The following is a 23,583-nucleotide window of genomic DNA, read 5'->3' on the forward strand; positions in this document are numbered from 1 at the left end:
TCTATAATAAATTAATGACGCGCAGTAATACGGAAATAAATGTTATTCGCCTCTCCGAAGAAAAATGTAGCGAGATTTGAAAAGAATAAATTCAGATCGAGATTGAGGCTTGCAGGTTTTCAAAGCTGCCTGTAAACGGTAGGTACGAGGGAAAACGTTATCACGACGAGGGGACCGAACCCGTGTTTCAAAACTGGCGACACCTTGTATAAGCATCGTGTACAGACGGCATAATGGTCTCTCTACGACGAATCGACACACCCACACCGAGGTAAACACATGCAGACGTGGGTATAAGCACGGTGTGACGTTATAAGCGCGTTATCGGTTGCGCTACGAAGGTTTGCGCAGTTGGGTTTCAGGCGTCGGCGCGGCCTGATCATCATCCCACTTCGCAGCTGCGCGTTTAGCCAAAAGATGAGAGCAAGCTGATTTTCACTTGGGCGATATTTGTTGCAGCACTATTGAGATAAGCTCGTGTAAATCAAACCAGCACCAGCACCAGCAGCAGCAGCAGCAGCAGCAGCGGCTGCGTCACTAAAAGCGATATACATCGACGCTTCTAATTATAAATTTTCTGACGATACGTGAGGTTCTCGATTACGACCGAGAGCGAGGGACGAGGAGCGATATTCGAGCCAGTAAAAGTGGTCCAGAACTCGCTCTCCGCGTAGCGCATTTCAGAGATTTCGGGTCGTCGGCTTACGCGAGGCGAATTCGAGCCGATCCGCCGCTCGTTTTCCTCGATCGGTCAAAACCCCGAGCTAATTAAACCGGGCTGTCTTGATCGGCGGGTTGCGTAACAGTGTAGCGGCATCGATCAGGAGTGAGTGAGCTTTTTAAAGCCAACAGTCGCTTCTCGGACTAACGCAGAGTTTTTATCATCGTAGAGAACGAAGCGGTCGGATAACTTCGACGGGATTTCTTAACACACGAGGGAGTAAACACAGAGCCGTCGATACGGAGGCTGAAAAATTACCCCTTCCAACCCTAGAACGCAACGGTCGGATTTGAATAATTCCACGTAAATCAACACGCCGCAAAATCCCAGTCGCTGATTGCGCGCTTAGCTGAGCGCCGAGCTGATTGTTAGCCGATCGCGACGGCGACGGCAGCGCCCGCTGACCGTTTATAAATATACAACGTCAGGCGGAATACAGTCGTCGTGACAGGCACGTGTGAGAAAATTCTCTTCGAGCAGTCTGTATATCGGTGGTAATCGACCCCTCGGCGTCGACGCGCGTGATTCGATTCTCGAGATACGCGAACGCGCGCACCTCCGTTACACCCACCCACACAACGAATAAACCACGAACAAGGTGTTTCTCATGCGCGTGCGAGCGCAGGACGAGCCGCAGAAGAGCTGGAAGACGGAGTAATTGAAATCCTGGAGCAGGGATTCCGCCCCGAGAATCGATCCATCAATCCATCCATCTATCCGTCCATCCGTTCGTCCATCCATCTGTCAAGAGTGGAAGAGAAAAATAGTGCGGTGGATGACGGAATTCGTCGGGTGTACGTCGAAACGTTGACAAGTGCGGAGTACCTCCAACGTGCCGGGGATTGTAACGAGATACCGTATCTGTTGCGTACAACGACGATGTTGTGCCGCTGGTGGGAAACGTTCTTTACTTTAACGAGCTTCTTGCCTACTTGCCGTTAGATACATGGTCGCGTTGTAGCCGCGCGACGCCCAGGCAGACGGCACTTTGTACCATATAATACACTTCGTCGGTGGAGGCAGCGCGCTTACGTGCTTGCGAACGCGATCGAACGGCGGAGCTTTTTTTACCGATCCTATTACGACTCGGGTGTGCAGTTCCGGAGGTGATTATTGTGCGGGGCAGCGACGCCTGTCGCGGGGTTAAACCTCGACGGTAATAAGGAGACGCTGATGACATTTGGTGCGAACCAGTGCAGACCGCCTGGAAGGAAGCGCCCGATCCTTCTTCCCCTGGATTCTTGCGTCGGCGGCAAACCTGCGGCTGGAGTCGAAAACTCGGATTGCAGCATCGCCCCAGGCGTTCCTTCATCGGGAACAGTAGAAGCCCCGAACCATAGGAGAAACGGATCGGCGTCGCGTGGTGGCGTGACTCTCTCCTGCATCGATCGAACGGACGCAGCAGCGACGCCCTCTTGACGCCCCCACCTGCGTACCGTATCGTCGGAATTCTACGCGTCGAGAATACACCCCGAAATTTAACTCCGGGGTGTGCGTCTTTGGATCTCGGTGTTCCAGTAGTCGGAGTACATCGTCGCCTGTAATGGTGCGGATTATAGTCGGGGCGGTATCCTCGGCTGGGGCGTGAAGTCGAGGGTGGTCAGTGAGTCGCGCGAAGGTGGTTAACGACCTCGAGACTCCAAGGAGGCGGGGCGCGGGGCATAAGCAAGGGTGCAACGGTGCAAATGAAGGACCAGAGGAGGGTGCCAATGTTTTGCTTCCAGAGCCCGTTCACTCGGGGAAGTTCCCGAGGAAGTGCGCAATCGTCGAGGACCGCGAGCCCATCGGCGGCGATGCAGCGCCCCCCAGACGCCTCGGCGGCCGGCAGTCGTCCCCCGACGACCGCCGATCACGAGTCGACCGGGAGCAGACGACGCGGCTCCGAGACGAACAGCGAGGGCTCCGGCTCATCCTCGATAAAGTACATCGACCAGGAAGCCACCTGCATGTCGGGGAGCAGCAGCACCGACACCCTTCCGGGTATCCGCGCGGACTACCTCGACGTCGACCCCCTATCGTCCCCCGAGACCCCCGTCGCCTGCAACGGCGACCTCGCCGAGCCCGACCTCGGCACGGAGAGGCCGAATTCCGGGTCGTTCCTGAGCGTCAACCCCCCGTCGACGGGGCCCAAGGAGAACCGACCCGTCCACCTATCGCCCAACGGCCAGAAGTCGAACGGGGGCGGCAGGTGGCGTAGGAGATTTTTGCTCAGACTGAGGTCAACCGAGTCCTCGACATCGAGCACCGGGGAACCGTCCCCGACCCCGTCTCCGTCGCCGTCCCCGACTCCGTCCCCCTCTCCGTCGCCCGGCAACCCTAACCACGTGCAGAGGTCCTCCTTCTCCTCGGCCCAGGATATACCAGCGTTGGAAAACGGATTCGGGGAAGCTTCCGCCGAGGGTGTAGCGAAGAGTCTGTGCGTCGAGGAAGGATCTCTCCCCTCGAGCCCCGCGCCGGGTGTCGGACTGGCCCCCGGGGGCGGGGCCTACTACGCTTTCCTCACCGCAAACTGCGTCATACGTCAGGAACCAACGAGCACCAGTTCGCCCCAGCTTTCGTCGGCGGCGAGCACTCCTCGAGCCAGTGTCGACTCTCCGATATCCTACAAGGATCTTCCGCAGCAAGGAGCCACCCTGGAGCCCCAGACTCTCGAGGCCAGCTGTCTTCCCGCCGCCAGATCCTGCCCCAACCTGGAACGCCAGAGCGGACCCTCGAGTCCCAGTCCGAGCCCCGGGCCGGCTGGGCCCCGTTTCAAACCCCTCGAGGAGGGCGACATCCAGGTCTGCTATTTGAACCACACGAGGACTCTGGTCAGCAAGATACTGTCGAACAAGTTCCTGAGGAGGTGGGAGACCCATCATCTCTACTTGAACGATGCCTGCCTCTCGTCGAGAACGGTAGGCCGATTTTCTACCTACATTATACGTCACGCGCACACGTACGTGCGTCAATTTTTTGCGTTTCACACGTGTGCGAGTGTGGCGATTAAACGTGGCTTTTATCTCAGTCCGCGTGTGTCTTCTTCTTTCTCTGTCTCTACTTTTTCTCCTCTTCTTCTTTCTCAATCAAATATCTATATATGCATGTAACACCCGCGGCGTCTTGTACCGCTGACGTATTACCGAGCACTGCTTTGGAGTTTGGAGTGTGATATAATATGCTAATTATCGTAATTATGTTCTGTTTGTTTAAATGATACTTAAAAACTACGCGGTCGACGAAGCTGCGACGCGACGTTTTTGCTCTATGGTTAATACCGGTGTGCCGCGGTGTGTAACGTACGTTATAAATTGATTAACCAACGTGCGATACACGCATATACAATTATACATACACACGGATTGTACCGTACATTTTTACGTCAGTCTTTTGGATATTTCTCTTATCACTTGACTGATTGCAGTGCTGTTTATAGTTCGGGGAACCCCCCCTCCCCTTTCGTCCAGTTTGATGGTGTTTTTTCTGCAAATTTCTGCATCCAAACCGATCAGAGATACACTCTTTCCCGCAGTCATATTTTGCAATGCAGCTGAAGCTGTAATTTCATTCACGATGTTCAGCCTGTTTTCACATAAATCATTTTTTTTTTCTTTCTCCGTTTTTTAAATATCTCAAGAATAAAAGTCGACTTTGTACTCGTATAAAAAATAACGAACGAAACAACGTAAATTACGATAAAAATTATCTTTTACGATTATATTGAGGTTGAAGTTTCAGACGTTAATGTAATTCGGAATTTTGCCAGAAAACCGCTGTCTCGCTAATTTCGTACCCTGTGAAATTACATTGAAAGATGGAAAATTGTATTTTTTTTTTTATTACCAATGATACGTTAGCTATGGATGATCTGCATTGATTCGAAAAGTCCAATACTCGTCCAACAACTTGGATCGTTCAATTAAAGATCTGCGATCGTACAATTTTTCCTTATATAGTATACGATCACTAACGGCAGTCAATTACGAATTCTGCACCGCGGAAGTCCGACTGCAGCATAAATATGCGGTATAAAATAATTGCCATTTAAGAAAGGTACACTTCGAAACTGCGAATACATTTACGTGCATTGGAGAACCCGCAGCTTGCACCGGAGAGTTGATTTATATTGAGTGTCCATCGGTTCGAAATTTCAAATAATTGTAGCGCTAAATGCGAGGGAAAAAAAACGTGGATCAAAAATGAAAGCGGTTAAGTAGAAAAAAAAAATATCTCTCGAAACAATTGCAGAGGCAAAACGTGAAGGAAACGCTGACAGTAAATCTGTCTACGTACAAACAAGCTGATAGAGAAAACCTTGTTATTATCTTTCGGATCGCTAGATTTACCTTGAATCCTACCACTATACTGAAATGAATACTAATTATTTTTCTCGACGTAAATGGTAATTTACAAATTGTTTCCGTTTTGTTTTATATCATTTTTTTTTCTTCTTTACCGTCAATCGATCATCGTTGAAACGGTCAGTATATTTTCTTGCTTCAGTACCGGAAATTATTCGGGAAAAGATTTTTTCACGCGTCAGTTTGTTTGTCGGTAAACGAGTGTGAAATCCATCGGCGTCATTGCAATTTTTATATTTTACGTTCGCGAATAATTTCCCGGTGTCTTCTTTGTACGTCGTAGCGGAGGAAATGCGATATCGTTGAGTAAAAATAAAAATGTGAGAATATCGGTTGGGATATGAGCTTCTGAGCAAATTATTTAAAACAGGGCGTGATTGCGCGCCAGAAAGACGTGAAATAGAGCAAACTTTGATTCATTCGTAGCGCAGGAATATGCATAATTTACGGTTTGTGAAAAAAAACTTCAATTGCATTTCGGAAGAGGCGTAAGTCCGGTCCCCTTGTTCAATATACTGGCATATCAGGTAATACTAACCCGAATGAAAAGCTTGATATTTTTTTTTTTCTCCCTTAAATTGCAAGTTAAACTTACGAAGTCTGCTTAATCGGTCATTGCTTCCAGTTATGTGCTAGCATTACAGTGTACCGATACGCCCGTTTATCGGAATCATTGTTCTCACTTGGAAAAAAAAAATTGATTTTAAATATAGCGCAATTGCGTGCAGGAGCCGGCGCACCTATACGCTCTATCCATATATAAATAATTCAAACTAATTAGCTGTCCGCTCGTGTTAATGGATTCGTCGGAGTCCCGCTGCATTCGACATTAATCATAGCCACACAATTTGTTTTTCCCTTTTCTCTCTCTCTCTCCGTCGCGAGTGTACGTAGTTTTCCTAATATAGCCCAGCTCTGCAGGATTAAATTCCGAATTGGGTCGAATAACTTTGAGCTTAATATCGGCAGAAAAAATGCAACTTCATTTTTATCCGTACGGTGGTCAGTCGTAGGTTATGCACGTAGAGTTTAGACCGCAACGACCCAGTAATATCAGCCTCCTGACGTCAATGGTTTCGCAATTCGGAATTAGTTTTCCTCTCGTTATTCCCAGACGATAAGATTCGAGCCCCTTCCGCTCTGCCGGCCGTCGATGGCCCAGGTAAAACGGGGATTATACCTGCGGTTTTACCCGCTATCTGTGAAAGTCCTGCAAATGCATTCCCGGGAAACGGCGTCACGTACTTGCGTCGGGGAGGCCGGTTTGCAATATCGTACGCACGAAGGTGGCTTCCAATTTACGGGAGAAGAGGCACGCGAGACGAGCTATCTCAGGAAAAAAGGGACGCGGCGTCATCCTAGCGCCGCGGATCGTTACCTCTTACGATTAGAGACCGCCGATAACTACTTGTTGGCTCAATGGAAGGCCCACGAAAGGCAAATGGTAATACTGCTGTGCGTGCGTCGACGACAATACTGACGTCAAGCCTGACCCTGGTAGCATGCTTCTCAGACTTGTGCTGTTCCGTCTGCTGGTGTCGGCTGTTCTCGCCACGGTTGGTTCGCGACTGGCCCTGGGTGGTGTTTGGGCGGCGACTTAGACGCCCGAAGCTCCTTGTTCGACAATTCCTTAACGCCGATTATGTGCTGACCCCGGTTCGCTTTTGTTCCAACAACGTACCCGCGAAGGCTGCGTAATTACCGTCTCGACAATTAAGAGTTAACCATTGGCTGCTACGCGCGTTGCAGACTAGGAGGCGCGAATTTCGCAACTTGTGTACTCAGTTTTTAGGCGCGTTCCACGAAGGCGAAACTATGACTAGGCCACTCTTGCCATCTTTCTGTTTCGCATTGAGCGTCGTTCGAGAACTCGCAACTTCTGATAATTTTTCTACGGGCGAAAAAAAATTTCAGGCGCGTCGTACGGCGGCCATGTTGTGCGCTGTACGTACAATAAGGGTCCGACAAAGAATATTACATATTTTCTAGTTCACATTGCCTCGGCAAAGTTTTCAACCGACACCCAGTATTATGCAATCAATTTTCTTACACGTTTCCGATAAACTTTTTACGCTTTCACGAACGATCATTGATTACGTACAACGGTACCGCGCGTCATCTGCTTGTGTTTCCTCCGTTAAAAACCGACGTTATATCGACGAAGACGCTTCCAGGCCCGATGAAACAAGTATCTTCACGTGGCCCGCGGGTGATCAATGAGCAAATCTCGTACGAGATATAGGATCGTCGTGATTACGAGATCACGAACGGCAATACATCGACGGCGTAAATACGTGCGTCAATTGTTGAACCTAACCATCCTCCGATTCTATAACTCATCTCACGCCGGAACGAATCAGCGTTTCCGTACGTGGGTGCATATAATTCGAAGAGAGTACACAGTCCAGATGGAACGTCATATCGTGTTACCACTCCTCGTTTCCAATTCGCATTATAAGTAACCTGCCGCGGACAGGGGTGGGGAGTGAAAATAAAATGTAGGGGAAAATTTCACCCGGCAACCGCCATGCAGATTCCACCACCCCCGCTTACACTCGACGAGGTATTTCGTTGAAATGATTTTATCGAACACCGACGTCATCGAGCTCTTTCATTCACCCGGGGATGCAGCAGCAGCAGCGGCAGCAAACCGCGTCACCATCACCGCCCCCCGAATCCCCGACAGCGTCCCAGTTTTACGCGGCTCGGTTTAAGTCCCCTTCGACCTCCTCTTCCGACCTCACGCGGCTCCCTGCAGGCCCTCCTGCACACCGCGACCCGCTAGACCAGTCGTTCAACCCTCGGCCTAGATACGTCCCTGACGTCATTCCCTCCTATCTCGCCAGCCAGTGCGTATATGTATACCTATATACGTGTAGGTGGGCACGACAGAGGCATGCTGCTCTCTCTCTCTCTGTGTGTGTGTGTGTGTGTGTGTGTGGATGCGGCGCAGGGCGTCGATAGGTATACACACATACACCGCATACCCAATGATGCCGCGTGTCGTGTATGTACACGATTTGCACGTAGTTCGGCACTGACTTAGACGGTGTGTTGGGTGTGTTTACACGCATTAGAACATACCTAAGGGGCACGTACAATGACGGTCAAAAGTTTCCCAACGTAGGTTGCGGTACGTACCTTGTACACCTGCAATATCGCTCAAACTTAGGTGTCTAGCGGGAAAGCTCCTACTTCTGATTGCAGTGAGACTGCTGCATTAGAACTTCTCCGATATTCCGCAGCCGTTGTATCCGTATTCTTATGCATATAGGTTGCGCACTGTCTGCGAACAAACTTTATTAGATACAATAATTAGGAGTGACTGCGGTACGTGACTGTTTGAAAATGTGGCGTGAAAAATTGATTGCTTTTTTTTTTTATTTTGTTGCAACACTTGTGGAAGATCCTCTCCAGAGAGAAGTCGACTTGTATGAAGGGTTTTTTTGTTGCAAAAATTCTTATCTACGGACTTTTGTGCGTATAATCGGAGAGGTGTTGAACACAAATTTCTTGTACATTTGAGTTTTTATTTTTATTTTCAAAAAACATGTTGCATTATCACGCTGCAGTTGTTTGAATTTAGATAATACAGCATTTGTGCACATTTTATCAGGTACATAACATTTCTGTCTTAGTTTAAATAAAAATATATAATATTCTAAACTCATCCCGCGAATACGGTGGACGTTTACAGTATTGTGTGTTCCGTGACGAAATTTGAAGGAAAAAATTTTAACTAAAAATTGAGAACGGGTAGCGGGGATTCGAAAATTTTTATAGAGCTTTATATTAAGGGAAAGGGATTTGAATTCCCGAAAAATAACCTTACAGAACTTGTATGAATTTCATTTAAACTCATTAAATGCATTATAAGTATATGCTAATAATTATTACCGTCTCTGAATTAAAAAGATAGACGGTGTCTACCGAAAAGAGAAACGTGTATGCCGGATATTGTGCTCACGAAGGGGAAAACTTGAAGAATAAGTTATATCGAACCGACGTTGATCGAGAGTTTTCGCAGAAAAAAATTCGGCCCGATGACGTAGACCCTCACCGTTGGCTGTTATGGTCGGATCGGGTGATTCGGGTTATCAGAAATTGTCGTTCTTGGACAATGGTCGTTTCACCGAAGCGATGAGATGTACGTTATAGGTATTACAGTGATATTTACTTACGGTGAGTATATTTTTAACCGTGCAAACGTAAACGTGAACCTCTGGGAAATTACCTACGTTATTATACCTATCGCGGGAACGAAATATTTTTACGAAGGCCTAGATGAGTAGTTCAGTTTTGAAGAAGAGCAATAAAAACCAGATTCTAATCGTGTTTGCAACCGCACGTTGTTGCCTTTATATATTATATTATACACTGGGAAAAATTTCATTTGTTACAGTAACTAGAAAAATTCAGTTAAACAGGTATCGTTAAAAAAATTGTTTGAATATTGTTGGAATTACGAAAAACGAGGCACAAGTTACCATTTTGCGCTATTGTCGATCCATAATTTTTGGTAATTGCAACGCAAAATCAGTTTTTTCGGTTTACTCTACTTTTTTAGTTAAATAAGGCTTTGACGTCAATTTATCGTTGCACAAGCATTAAATTTTCGCAACAGTTGCAAGAAAATCTAGCAACAGTGATCGTAATGAGAAAGAATAGCAACGGATACTAGACTTTCCGGTAACAGCTAGAAAACTAATTTTCATTTTCTACCTAGAACTGTATTTTCCGATTCTGGTAAAAAATCGAAATAGTTAAGAACTGAGCGGTAACCGGAAATAAAAATTTCTCTCAGTGTACCGTATCAAAGAAATTATGGTCTTAGTGTTCGCTGACAGGTCAAGGTGTTTTTTTGCTGTAGATTTTCTTACGCGAAATTTCGTTTTTATTCTTTGCATTGTGAAACGCATGCGAACAACAGAATTTTAGCCCGACAATGAATTTCAGGATTTTCTATTGAGGTCAACACGTCGACAATTGACACCAGTTTGAATAAAAGATATCGATAACGTGAACGTTCGCCTGTATTGACGTACACGTATTTCAACGAACATAAATTCACTGTAAAAAATGTGAAGCTCAACAAGTCCCTAATATTTAGAAACATTTCCCAGAATTGCGGGAATAGGTGGAATGTACATGATACTAGCCGTTTGTCCGCGTCAGTAAATTTTTGGAAATCTGAGAACGCGGATAATTATCGTTTATACCATGTCATGTTTTCATCATTTATCTCAATTTTTTCTTTATGCGTGTATTATACTTATATATTTGATAAGCGATCGCGTAATCAATATTAATTTGTAATTGTTGTTTGAAATTTTTTATCATTCGCCGACTGGTCAATGGTCCAAGGTTCGTGTTCCACGGTTCAGAATAGACTGACATTAGTCGCCCTCGTATGGATTATACTGGGACAATCAAATGACAGGGCTGCAACGAGTCACGGCCACATTTTCTGCGTCTTTTAATTCGGTAATCTATCGGCGAAAATAGAAAAAAAAAAAAAAAGGATACAACTGCTGTTCAATTTACCGACGATTTGAAATTGTTTCAGATGACCGAATAGACTGAAAAATGAGAACATCTAGGTTACACCTAAAACGAGGAAAATGCATCGGTTAAACGTATTGAAATTCTAAACATTCCGTTGAGCCGCGTATTGCGGAGAAAGGAATTAGTGATCGTTGCTTGCTGTATTATTTTGTTTGCTTTCATATCTCTTAATTTGCAGACGAGTAAAATTACCAATTCCAGATAAAGTAAACAGGTTTCGAGGAATGATGCGGAGTCTCACATCGGGTAAGGTATTTTCTCATCGTTCAACAGACGTCATTTCATTCCAGGAAATTAACACCTGGTTACTTCCTCATCGCGAATTCTGTTTGACCAACGATAAAATTATAACTTTCGTTCACCCCGGCGGGGTGATTAAATGCAGTGATCGAGATGAAAATCAGGTCGAAATTATTATACTTTAAAAACGTTGATATATTACTCGGAAAATTATGCTCAGTACGACGAAACATGTTGTTAATTTATGTTAATCTTTACCTCGGCAAATAACTTGCGTAAATATACAATCGAAACAAGATTCTGTATATATATACATATATATATATATACAATAATTCGATGAAATATTTCTCTCTCCAAGTAATTCCTTTCAAATAATATAACAACAACAACAATAACAATAAACTAATAACGACGAACGCTGTGTGGAAGAAACAATAAAGCAATCTCGTCGAAACGTTATAGAATCGTTTTACCCATTGAACTGGTAACATTGGTTATCGATTTTCGTTCGATAGTTTTAGTCCCTCCACAATGTTTAGGTCGATTGGCGTCGGGGGTGGGGGAGGATGTATAGAAATTGGTAAATAACAAACAGTCTGTATTTCAATTCGCTTCCAGGATTCCATTTCACGCATCTCGAGCTGTTACACTTTCGTCTCAATTCAGCGAACATGTGAATATGCGTAGGTTCATCGGGTTATAATGCAAAAATAGTTATCTGCGCATACTTACGTTGTAGGTGTAATAACAATACAAGTCTTGGAGAAGAATTTCACGGGAAAAATTTCTTTTCAACGTCTCTCACGTCTTAAAATTATAGTTGACAGGTAAACCCCGAGCATTGGCTATCGTACGCAAACAGCGGTCTCGTTTCGTCGTTTTTTTTGTATAATATTTTTTTACCTCTCTGTTCCAGCTCACGGGATTTCTTCAACATCCGGTACCATACAGCAGCATGTCTGAGGTTTACGCTGTCGCGAGATGGGATCCGACCTATAAGTACTGCCTCCGTATCGTCTTACCGGACGGATCGCTTCTCTTGCAGGCTGGTAACGCTTACACGAGGGATCAGTGGTACCATTCCATACTATGGAAGGTGCGTATGCGATATATTTTATGTCCATTATCGCTGGTACCGCAGATTTTTAAACTGCGCAAAACCCCCTGAGATCTTAAATGCACGGTGACATTGTAGCTGGTTTTTTCTTTTCGTCCGCCGACAAAATCTATGGAATATATTGAAAATTCAGTTAATTTAACCGCGTATCTACGTCAGTACCTACCTACGTGTAACTTCACGTCTGATCGACTTGGGTGAGATATGTAATGTTTTGGGAATAAATGATAAGTTTTGTAAAAATAATTCTGAAATCAAGAAATGTGTGAAAAGTTAATATTCGTAATAATAACGCGTATCGAATTAAATGGCAATAATTTTTCTACAAATGCACTAGTTTTAGTTATTCGAGTCCGTTGCAAGATTCAATATAACGATTTGAAAATACCGTAACTTATTTTTTCAATGCAACAGTCTAGTATTATTATCAGTCCTTCTTCTATCAGACTTCTTGTAACTCTACCTCGATTATCTCTAAATTCGTACGTTTTATTGTAATTATAGATAAGCAATAAAGCGAACATCGATACCAAAAGTATCTCCGGTGCACTTTTTTCCATAGCCTAAGAATAAACTGCAGCATGAATGAGCCGTATTGTTAGACCGTTAAAAATTTACGCCCGTCATTCCGACGCTTAATACGTTTGCGTTATGGGAATTGCACTATAATTTATCTGGAAGGTAATTTCGTTATCGGCGAATCTGCTTCAGTTTATGGTCTGGATTGGAATAACGATTGGGAAGAGCGCGAAATATTGTCGGATAAAATGTTTGGGCGAAAAATTTCTCATTGGATGTAAAAATTCGTTTGTATTGTCTAGGTACAAGGTACAAGGTACAAGGCATATACATTCGCACTACACCTGACAATGAATCAGGGACAAATGTTTGAGCCCATACGTGCCTATAATAAATTATAGGTATACAGGAATGTTTAACGAGTATTAATACGGTGCGATGGACTTCGCAGGTGAATGATGCAAATATTTTAGGTATTTACACAGATACTTTAAAGATGGAGTTACAGGCAGTAGTCCACGTGTCGAACATTCGACTCCTGGAGTCACATAATTCGATGATATATTTTTCGTTATTTACACGTTCTTGAATAGTGTGTCATGCATATATCTACGCTGTAAATTTATATCATATATACAAACCAATAACAAGTATTAATTCTGACTTACGATTAGCGTAAAAATTGACGCGGATCCGGCGCCATCAAAAGGTTCAAAAACGGGTAATCGCAATGCGAATGATCAGGATGCACGTATCAGTTATCCGGAAAAAAATATCCGTCTTTCCATTTATCATAAATCCCATCAACACGATGTACAATTCTTCGCACATTCGTACGTGGCTGTAAACATGTTTGCAGACTCGTGAAACAGACCATCCATCCATCCTTTGGTCTATGTAACACATTATACTCGGCACGCGTGCTTTTCAACCGAAATTTCGCAAACCACCAGCCGATGGTTTGCGAAGTAACGATGATTGGTACAAAAGCATGACAGTTAGCTCACGGTTCGTCGGCACTTCGATGATTTTTCGTACATACAAGTAAATAAGAATGACACTGCAGAAGAAAAATCTTATACCAAAAGCACGTGTGAGCTAAGGGGGTGTCCATTAATTACGCGAGGTGTTTTTTTCTTAAATTTGGACCTCCTCACCCTAGATTTACCCTATAATATTTAAATAATTAAATTTATTCGATATCTTCGTGTATTTTGCTTCATACCACCAGCTAACCTATCAAAAACGTATATTCCCTGAATGAAGAAAAGTTGACGTGTAATTTTCATTGGCCCTCCATTTCAATTTCGCCTAATTAACGAAAAGCACCCGAAATTTTTAACCCTGTTCTATTGCAGAAGAGCATCTTCAAGTACCAACACTTGGTCTCGGTGAGCACCAGGGAGGAGGTCGTGCTTCGAGAGCTCAAAGCGATGGTAGATTTCGCCCTGTGGACTCCCCTGCAGGACGAAAGGGTCGCCGGGGCGCCGCTCGAGGCGGTAGCCAGACTCCTGGAGGAACCGGAAGCGGCCGATTCGAAGAGCGGAAAGGGCGGCGCGGCCCGCTGCGACGGCAGGGGTGGGAGAAATTGGGCCGAGGCTGTTCTGGCCGTGGCGGCACCGCTTTTGGAAAAAGTCGCGCCGCCACCGACGCTTGCAAGAGCTTTGGCAAGGCTGGCCCAACTCCACCCGAGGTCTCCTCTCGTCGCGGCTCTCGCCCCGGCCATAACAAGGTGCCTCAAGCACACCGTCGACTTCGGCAAGTCGCCCGACATGCGGAAGCTCCTTCAAGTCTTCGTCGCCGCTCTCTACGAAAACAACGACGGCGAACAGGCGATCAGGGACTACATTGCCTCCGTTCACGGACCCGGAAGCGACTGTCCTCATCCAAGGGTACTTCCGAATTTAGTGTCGATTTGCGTCGCTGCCATATTTCACAGGTGAGCTGGTGGCCTTTTCCAAATTCCCGTTTCTCTGTTTTCAGACGAAAAAAGGATGTTGTTCTAATCAACTGGAAAATTGAGAGTTGAATTTTTTAATGGATCTCGACGTTTCGAGGTCTCGAGAATTGCCACCCAAACCATTTTCGAACGGATGTCTGATTCTGTGTGTGTGTATCTATGTATGGACGCATGTATGTATGTGATCAATTTTTTTATCCGACGAAATGTCGAAAACGAGTTACCGGATTTCAATGATTTTGGTCTCAATTGGCGCGGCTTTTCCAAACTCAGAACTAAGTAGATTTTTGCTTTGATCGGTTCGGTAATTTTTTAATTATTTAAATAACAGCATTACAAAAAAAAAATCAATTAAAATGATGATATCTTGAGAGTGGACGAATGGATTTTTTTTGGGTCGCTTATCAGGAGTCTGAGGTCAGATTTGAAAAATTTAAATGTGGCGTATTCAATAATCTGAAAAAAAAAACAACTAAAAATACGAATCTCAATCCAGATTGTAAGATCGAAAATGGCGATCCAATATGGTAAAAAAAAAGTCTAAAAATATACCGACCTTGGTAGAGATTGCTAAGTGGAGGTTTTTTCCGAGGGCTTTAAAAGCGTTAATCACAAATCTGAATTTGTAGTTCAAAATTCGAATTGGATATTGTTCCTTTTTTTTTTCTCTCTATAAACTTGGAACCTGCATTGTGAGAACGGGACGTTCTTAGGGCTGGCAAATGGCCAGTCTGGAAGCCGCTTGTTCTCCTCACGATCAGTCCGGAATTGCAGAGCGTATGAGCAGAGAGCAGAAGTTGCTATAATCACTGCGGAAATGAAAAATTCAGTATTTTTACTTGATCTCGACGTTTTGAGGTCTCGAGAATCACCCTCCGGCCATTTCCACATGGATGTTTAGGTGTGCGATGAAGTTGTTCTTTCTCTCTCTCTCTCTCTCTCTCTCTCTCTTTCTCTCTTCTAACGATATGTCGCCAACGAATCGAAGGATTCTTATTACTCTATTTTCAACCGAGGCAGTCAATTGCGTGACTCAGAACTTGATTTGATTTTGAGCTCAATCGGGTCAAGTGTTGCTAACAATAAGCTGTTGGTATAATCCAAAGATGTAAAACTCTTTGTCCTATAGCTTCTCAATAACGGTTCAACCGATTTTCATCGAACTTGGTCCATCGGTTTGACTTCGTTCAACTTAAAACCTGTCATATTTCGAGCCATCTTTGTTTTTTTTTTTGTTTTTTTTTTTTGTATTTATTTTAAGAAAGAATCCTTGTCTAATGGGAATGGTCGAATTTTCATGGAAGGGTCCTCTGAATATTTCTTGAACCCGACTTGGCTGCCATATTGTTTTTAGCTCTCATCGAAAATCAACTTCAACTAGTTTGTGTTATAGTAAATGTACAATACAACGTTCGTTATATCAATACGATGTTTTGTGAAATCTGTTCCTATAATTACATACACATACATATAGGTATGTATAGCGAAGAGTTAGATTTGTCTATGGATGAAAAAATAAAAAACTTATCAAGATTCTGCGAAGCTGAGGGTAAATATTTTTCTCCGCGAGCAATTGTGTGCTTCAATGATCTACGTATGTTTTCAGAGCTATCTTTCCATTTACAGCGGTTCTTCCTAAAAACCTTATCAAATATACATACATTCAAAGCATACCTCATGTGGTCAATGTTATATATACCTAGTCGTGCATAGAAATACAGGTGATATACTGCGCAAACATCCGGTATAGGTATATGCGTATGTATAATTGAAAAAAAAACGATGTTTACCCTGTATAACAGGATCATCGTGCTTCGGTCTCAGTCGGTTGATTTATCAAGAATCGGTACAGAGTCTAGTCGAACAAAAATGTTTAAAATAAACTGACGCGTGTTGGGGGGCATGTGTGTTACAGATTCGAGGTCGCGCGTCATTCTTCGTCTGCAGATGAACAGCCAGCCTCGTCATTGCCTCCTCTCCAGTGTTATCTTCTCCTCTTGAACGTTGCGTGAGTATGATATTACAATTTTGGAAGCGGAGCGTACAACCAGATTTTCGATCGCAGGATCTCGATCATAATCCGGGAGGAAAAACCGTCTCATTAATCGGAAATCCTTCGCAGATCGGAGTACGCTGATTGGCGGCCTGGACTCGGCGGTCTTTTGCAGCCGGTTCCGTTCCCCGAAGAAGCTCTGGCCGACAAAGCTGTCCAATTGTCATTGCTGGTCGGCGTCGCCGGACGCCTCGCCAAGGACCCGAGGTGTTCAGTTCACCGATGCTTACTTCCGGTACGAGAACCGAGACCCGGATGGATCCACATCGCGGCTCCAGCGAGCCCCGCTTGTCCGGATCAAGGGCAGCTTTTTGGAGAAATGGTATACAACGAAGGATTTTTACGACTTTATCGGAGGAGGGATTTTGCGTCGTTTGTGATAGTTAACATCATTTAGTCGTTTTTTTGTAAACGGAGATAAGATCCGGCGTTTGCCTATCCCGGTTCGGTTCGTTGTCTGATCGATACGCGAGACTAACCGATACTTGGATATAATTCGTTGTTTCGAGATAAGGGATAAAGTATGGCGCGCATATTAAGCATCGAAAGCGTTATAGGTGTGTACACACGTGTGTAATATGCGGTAGTGATAACGGGGCAATAATAATAACAACGGGAACTGATGATGATAATGGCTCGTTAATCAATCCTCAATCATTGATAAGACCGCCGACTGCAGCAGGCTGCAGACATATTGCAACGCGTACTTAATACCAACCGAGACGATTTATCATACGATGTACGTTTAAACGGAAAGGAAAAAATTTGGACAGCGTAGTATGATAAAAGTCTCTTTGTAACGCCGGAGTGACGCGGATGACGAAACCGCAGGTTCTTTTCATCCATGTGCTTCCGCCCGCGGTAAAATCCGTTATTCAATCGAATATTCTGGCCTTGTGTTATGACGTCGTTAAATGATATGATACGCATATAAACGGTATGCTTTTTTTTTATACGATACAGCTGGGTACCTGGAGAAAAATTCTGAAATCCCATACAGAAAAAATAAAACAAAACAAAACAAAATAAAAAAAAAACGTCAAGCAAATATTATTACCTATAAAAGAAATATGTGGTACCTTGATGAAAAGTGAGAATCGTATATTGACGGTAAACTTGAATGGTAAGGTAACTTACGAGGATTCTTGACCATTGGCTACTAAAATTTATTATTTATTATTTATTTTATAAAATTTACAGCTGAGTTAACGTCGACGGTTTACCTGCTTGTTCATAGTACAGTTAGAAGTTTCTATACAGTAACCGATAAAAATTTTTGCAAAATGCAGCTAACGACGCTGTTCGAGTGTTGCTGTCGGAGGAAGAAATTTGTTGGATCACTCATGAAACAGGCCGGAGGCGCTTGTATCCTCCTAGGAGTCAGAGGATGCGACGCGGCTCAAGAGGCATTGTGTCTGATGTTGGAGTGGAGGTTGCTCCCGAACGAGGAAGCCAGACTGCAAGTAGTTTCCGCCCTGCAATCCACAGCTTCGGGAAGAACAAAGTACGCCGCACTTTGTCAGCGGCAGAGAAACCTGCAGGAGTTGGTGAGCCTCTCCTCGTATTAATCATCTCAACTTTCTCCCTCGTTCCTTCCGCGTTTTCACATTATCAAACTTATGTGACTCTACGTTCTCACCTCATCAAATGTTTATCCCGAAATGGTAGCAACAAAAAGGGGGACCCAAGAAGCTGACGCTGCCTGTTCGAGCGACTGACGCCGACGTCGCTCTTCTTCTGGGCGGAGGTGCTCTAGGAAATTTGGAGTGTTTGAGCCTGGCTTTCACGTCTGTGACTTCGGCCTGTGCCGAACAGTTGATAAAGCTACCGGCCTTGAGATATCTCAACTTGTGGGCAACGCAGTTCGGCGATGCCGGCCTACAAATGATCAGCGAACACCTCCAGAAGCTGCAGGTGTTGAACTTGTGCGAGACGCCGGTTTCCGACAAGGGAATTTCCACCCTTGCCTGTAAGTTTCAAGGCTGCTTAAAACGGCCGGATGACGCGTCGATGTTAAACCGTCATTACGTGGTTATAATTCTCCGTCAATTTCACCTTCCAGCGCTAACGAGTCTGAGGAAGTTGAACTTGAACAGCACCAAACTGTCGGCCCAAACCTTCGAATCGTTGAAGAAGCGATTGCCGGCTCTTCAGGAATTCGATGTTCGATACACAGAGGCTTGGTGACCCGAACCTCCGCCCAGAAATTTACCGAACAACCTCAACAATCTCTTGGATAATAACGCTTCGACAAATATGTTAACCGCAAGGCGACAGCGTTGAGATGAATATTTTTGAGCAACCACTGCCACCGATTACAAAGTTCAATACTTTATTTACAGTTGTTCGTCCCTGGCCTACATTACAATGTGTGTACAATTATAATAGTAAACATACGAAAAATTTAACTCCCGTAAAAGGTGTACAATTTCGTTCGATGCAAAGCTGATGAATTGAGTTTTGTTGCGTTTCTGTTGAAATTTTCATCACCGTCGCGGAAATTTCGCGCTAGTGAATTTTCTAAAAACGAAGGTGTCTTGGAAATTTTAAAATCATCTCTTCATCCAACTTACAAATACATAGAATCACGTGTTCTTCTTGTTTTTCATTTATATTGTAGGTGGATTGATTAACTAACGGAACACTCGGTATGTATACTACAATTCGTTATAGTATAGGGTATTACATCTCAATATTGAATGACCGTTATTAGTGTATATAGATAGCTAGATACGCGGTGAGGAAGAACCGTATAATATACAGCTTAAGTTAATAATTTATTAAAGCTAGGGAATATTATACATATATACACCGTACGTACATACATGCATACATGGACACGCATATAGGTATATGTATGCCTGAGTAAGTGAAATGATTTAACACACCGCGGCTATACTGCGCGCGTACGATATATAAGTTGTTAATTCAATTTGGAAGAAAAATTTTTAAATAACAAAAACGCATGTATAGAGTATAACGAAATTGAGGAGAAATTGAAAGATGATGTGGCGTATAGGATTGTATATTACAAGTTATACGTATAATACATTATATAGTACCCTAATGATAGGACGACTGATTCCGTATTTTATTTGAATATATATTTGCAAAGCTGCAAGGGAGCAAGCGTTGTATGAAGACTGTATCTGTCAATTTCATTAATGATTATCAAATTAGTTAATTATGATAATAATATAATAAAAATGATAAAAAATAATAACATTAATAATAATAATAACAACAACAACAACAACAACATTGATAATTCATTAATTTATGATAATAATAAATACAAGTTTAATATTCATTCTGCCTTTGTGACATTTCCCACTACAAATACAATCCACACCTATGCATAATATAAGTAACCCGTAAATAGAAACAAATTAAGTACGAGTACGTCAAAATTCAGAAAAATACTATGCGTCAAAAGTATTGATGATTCATCGGAACATTTCCCTTATCGTCAATGTGTGAACGTAATTACAATTTTTATTTTTATTTTTTCTTCTCTTATTTTCTGTCAGTGAAATAAATTAACCGGGATAATCATTAATCATACGCATGAACATACCGGCGTTTTCACGCTAATACATCGAAACAAATTGATACGATTAATATTTTCATACTTATTTACTGTTATTATTATATCGTTCCTGTCGACAAAATTTTCGAAGGTAAATATGTATTTTTTTTATTTTGCTTTCTTTCGTCTTCTCACACTGGATGGTACATTATTTCAATAATAGGTAATATTAAATTAAATATTAGAAAAACTTTTAATTGTTACAAGTTAGTTATAAGTATGTATACATTTATATACATATATATATATATATATATATATATATATAGACATATGTATTATAGATGTGTGCAGAATGAGTATTCATATTAAAAAATTGTGAAGTACCACTGTTTACCGGTATTTATACTGCACTGTACATTAATAACAACAACAACAACAAGAATAACAACAACAACCTTCTTGTGCGTTCATTTGATGAAAGACAGTGGCGTGAGATTTTCAGTAAAATTCAAGTTGTCAAATGATTAAAAACTAAGACTGATCCTCCTCTCACCGGCCGACTTATTTGAACTGGTATAATATAATATGGAAAGCACTTGTCATTCAGCTTTCGGGTTACTCTGCACAAGAATTAATTAATTGTAAATCATATTATATTTCTAGAGCGCCGCGGATGCCTGTTATTAACAATAATGATAATAAGATTAATAATAATAGGTAAGAACTGTAAAATCAAATACATATAAAAAAATACACTTCGTATTTAAATACTTTGGCTAGATCTTGTTGGGATTCGTTGTCAGATTGCTTTTTGCATAAGTATAGTATACATATGATGTGAGCCTATCAATATAAGATTAGGGTAATCCTACGACATACAACTATAGATTTCTTATTAAAATTAGTATGAAAATTAATGTTTTACGTCTAGGTAAAACGTGTTAACATAACACTCGGGTTCTAATACAATAGTACCAGAATCCGGATCTGCCTAATATCAGGTTACTTCATAGGTATATAAAAAAAAATAAGATCATAACAAAAAATTGTATGAATGTGTAAACTCAATTTGGTATCTATGATGTAATAAAAATAAAAACATTGTCAAGCATATGGAAAAACGAGAATGAGAATGAAAAATATCCAGATTGAAAATATCTGTTTGGTTCTTCCAGATCTACAGTATGGAAATTAATAATATTCTCAGTATGATGTAAAAAACGTTGTCCCTACTGATAAAAAAATAAGGTACTTTCAACGCTTTAATAGTACATTGTGTACCAAGGGTGGAAAGAAGGCGATGACGAGTGTGATGTTTGCTGCCTGAGCAAAGCGAGGGTGGTGATCAAACGAAGGAAATCGTCTTCTCGTCATGCACACGATTATTTCTGTCCGAGCCCTTTTGAAAAATCGCCTTTCGTGCATGTGAAGCGGGCGCATGAAAACGGCAATTTCACGTCCGCTTCGCATGTGCGAATAGGCGTTATCTCTAGGGGGGGTCGGACAAAAGACATTAACTTACATTTGCCGTTTGATCGGGATGTTGGTAATATATATCAGTAATTGTTATAAAAATTCCTATTCATTATTCTTATCATTTCAATTCCTTGGAAGTCAAAGGCACTTGGCTTACGAGCTTGTTCAGGTCACTGAGATAATGTAGAGTATATATAGAATAAGAGAGATATCGTCGAATAGAGATAGAGTTGAACAAGAAGAGGAAAAATATGCCTCAAAATAAATACGTAGCTTTTATGAAACTCCACCTCTCTCATTCTTTGTTTGTACCTCTTTAGTTAAATTTTTCTTTAAAACATATGCTCTACATGTCCGATATTAGTTATATATATGTAATATATATGTGTATATTGTCGTTATTGAATAGTATTTTTTGTGGCTTGGATGGAGTTTTTGTTCAAAACTCGTTTAAAGCTGTTTGAAAAATAATTTTAATATTACAGTATTGTTTAGTGAGCCGACTAAACACCGCCGACAGGTTTCTTTTGATCAGAAAATTTTGTACGGACAGCTCGAACAGGAAGACAACTCACGACCAGCTCCCAATTTCACTGTTTCCTCTGCCATTTCCTCAAACTGACGATTCTCGTGTCGTCGCTATGGAAAAATAACAAAATTGATTGAGCTATGGGAACTCTTGTGTCGAGCGTATCACACTCAATATTTTTCTCCTGATTTTACTGAAATAGGAATGGGACACTGGAATACATACCTTTAATTCAGAGGCCAGGTATGAGAACATCGCATCGATGTTGGTGTTTTCTTTTGCAGAAGTTTCAATAACATGTAAAACTTCTGGCAGATACTCGGAAACTGCTTCAGCTTCACCTTTCTCAACCTCTCTCAGACTCTCCAGGTCACATTTGTTACCTAATAATTTTCACATGGAATTAAACCCTGAAGAAAATACAAACAAGATGGCAAGAATGCACACACTCCAATGTACCTAAAGCGAGTTATCAAAGTTCTTACAACATTCCCAGCACTGCAGCTAGAAATATTATTACAGTATTATATAAAAAATGATCAAACTTTATAAATATTAGCTATGTCTTATCATGGAGTATTAATACATGAAAAAATTGACATGCTCACCGACTAAAATCAACATGACATGAGACGATGTGTATTTACGGACCTCTTCAACCCATCGCTGCAGGCTGAGAAACGTGGATCGCTTTGTTATGTCATAAACTATGGAGAGAGAGAGAAGGGAAACAAAGTTAGGCGCTGAAATTGTGACAGATATTTTCTAGGATTGGTTATTTTTGGTAACTATGCATTACCTACGACAACACCATTCGCTGATCTATAGTAGCTCTGAGTGATTGTGCGAAATCTTTCTTGCCCAGCAGTGTCCCAAATCTGCAACTGTCAAAGGGGAGAATGTGAGGTTAGGCGAGGGATAATTGCGTCGTCTCAGCCCTGTTGGTGAGAACACCAACCGAAAAGAAGATCGCCTACCTTGACTTTCTTCCCGTCGACGATGACAGTCTTCATTGAGAAATCGACACCGATCGTGCTTCCGTGTCTCTCAATGAAAGTCCCAGATCTAAACCTCTGGACGACGCAGGTTTTACCAGTACCACAATCACCGATCAAAACGATCTTGAAGAGGTAATCGAACCGCTCGTCGCTCATACTCATCAAATTATCCGGATCGCGGTTTGACATTTTTTTCTTAACGATAAAATACGTAAAAATAATTACACTTGTTAAGTATCTACAACCTCACCTCGCTGTCAACATTGGGCTACGCCATTTTGGGAGAGAGCTGTCTTCACATCAAAGCTGCAACGATATCACGTGATTTCTCAGCATCCCCAAAGGTGTCGCTACCGATCAGCTTACAAAATGGCGCTATTTAAGAATAAAGACGTAGACATCGTGGTCGTATAAGTTTCACGCTACAACCCAAGATCGGCTCGTGGTAATTGTGTTTCTCGGCTGAACGATCATTGGCCAACTTCAAGTTGGTAGTCGGTAACTTTGGTAACACGTGTCGGTAACGACCA

At 42.5% G+C, this 23,583-nt stretch overlaps 2 protein-coding genes across 3 annotated transcripts; one reads left to right on the top strand and one right to left on the bottom strand.

Moving 5' to 3' along the window:
• Positions 1-352: 352 nt before the first annotated feature.
• On the top strand, positions 353-21,278 carry LOC124310071 (C-Maf-inducing protein-like). 2 transcript variants are annotated; one of them, XM_046773646.1, is made up of 9 exons: positions 353-826; positions 891-3,618; positions 11,786-11,965; positions 13,864-14,444; positions 16,381-16,473; positions 16,588-16,840; positions 17,808-18,065; positions 18,187-18,487; positions 18,581-21,278. In XM_046773646.1, the coding sequence occupies exons 2-9, from the start codon at positions 2,407-2,409 to the stop codon at positions 18,703-18,705; spliced, it is 3,003 nt and encodes a 1,000-aa protein (XP_046629602.1). In that variant the 5' UTR covers positions 353-826; positions 891-2,406; the 3' UTR covers positions 18,706-21,278. The 2 variants fall into 2 exon arrangements, with proteins under 2 accessions (XP_046629602.1, XP_046629601.1); XM_046773645.1 differs by having other exon boundaries at positions 353-3,618.
• Positions 19,780-23,358, bottom strand: LOC124310079 (ras-related protein Rab-43). Its single transcript, XM_046773656.1, has 5 exons — positions 23,033-23,358; positions 22,855-22,939; positions 22,664-22,762; positions 22,281-22,438; positions 19,780-22,165 (listed from the first exon to the last, which is right to left on the bottom strand). Exons 1-5 carry the CDS (start codon positions 23,240-23,242, stop codon positions 22,058-22,060), a joined length of 660 nt encoding a protein of 219 aa, XP_046629612.1. The 5' UTR covers positions 23,243-23,358; the 3' UTR covers positions 19,780-22,057.
• Between the last annotated feature and the right edge of the window lie 225 nt (positions 23,359-23,583).

This window comes from Neodiprion virginianus, chromosome 1 (genome assembly GCF_021901495.1).
Source record: "Neodiprion virginianus isolate iyNeoVirg1 chromosome 1, iyNeoVirg1.1, whole genome shotgun sequence".
NCBI classification, from domain to species: Eukaryota; Metazoa; Arthropoda; class Insecta; order Hymenoptera; family Diprionidae; genus Neodiprion; species Neodiprion virginianus.

What these genes read in the sequence shown, in the direction of transcription:
- LOC124310071 (XM_046773645.1), top strand. Translation starts at nt 2,407, where the DNA reads ATGAAGGACCAGAGGAGGGTGCCAATGTTTTGCTTCCAGAGCCCGTTC. An exon ending in CCTGCCTCTCGTCGAGAACG is followed by an intron (nt 3,619 to 11,785) that starts GTAGGCCGATTT and finishes TCTCTGTTCCAG; the next exon opens with CTCACGGGATTTCTTCAACA. An exon ending in AGAGAAACCTGCAGGAGTTG is followed by an intron (nt 18,066 to 18,186) that starts GTGAGCCTCTCC and finishes CCGAAATGGTAG; the next exon opens with CAACAAAAAGGGGGACCCAA.
- LOC124310079 (XM_046773656.1), bottom strand. Translation starts at nt 23,242, where the DNA reads ATGTCAAACCGCGATCCGGATAATTTGATGAGTATGAGCGACGAGCGG. An exon ending in AGCGAATGGTGTTGTCGTAG is followed by an intron (nt 22,763 to 22,854) that starts GTAATGCATAGT and finishes CTCTCTCCATAG; the next exon opens with TTTATGACATAACAAAGCGA. An exon ending in ACCTGGCCTCTGAATTAAAG is followed by an intron (nt 22,166 to 22,280) that starts GTATGTATTCCA and finishes ATTTTTCCATAG; the next exon opens with CGACGACACGAGAATCGTCA.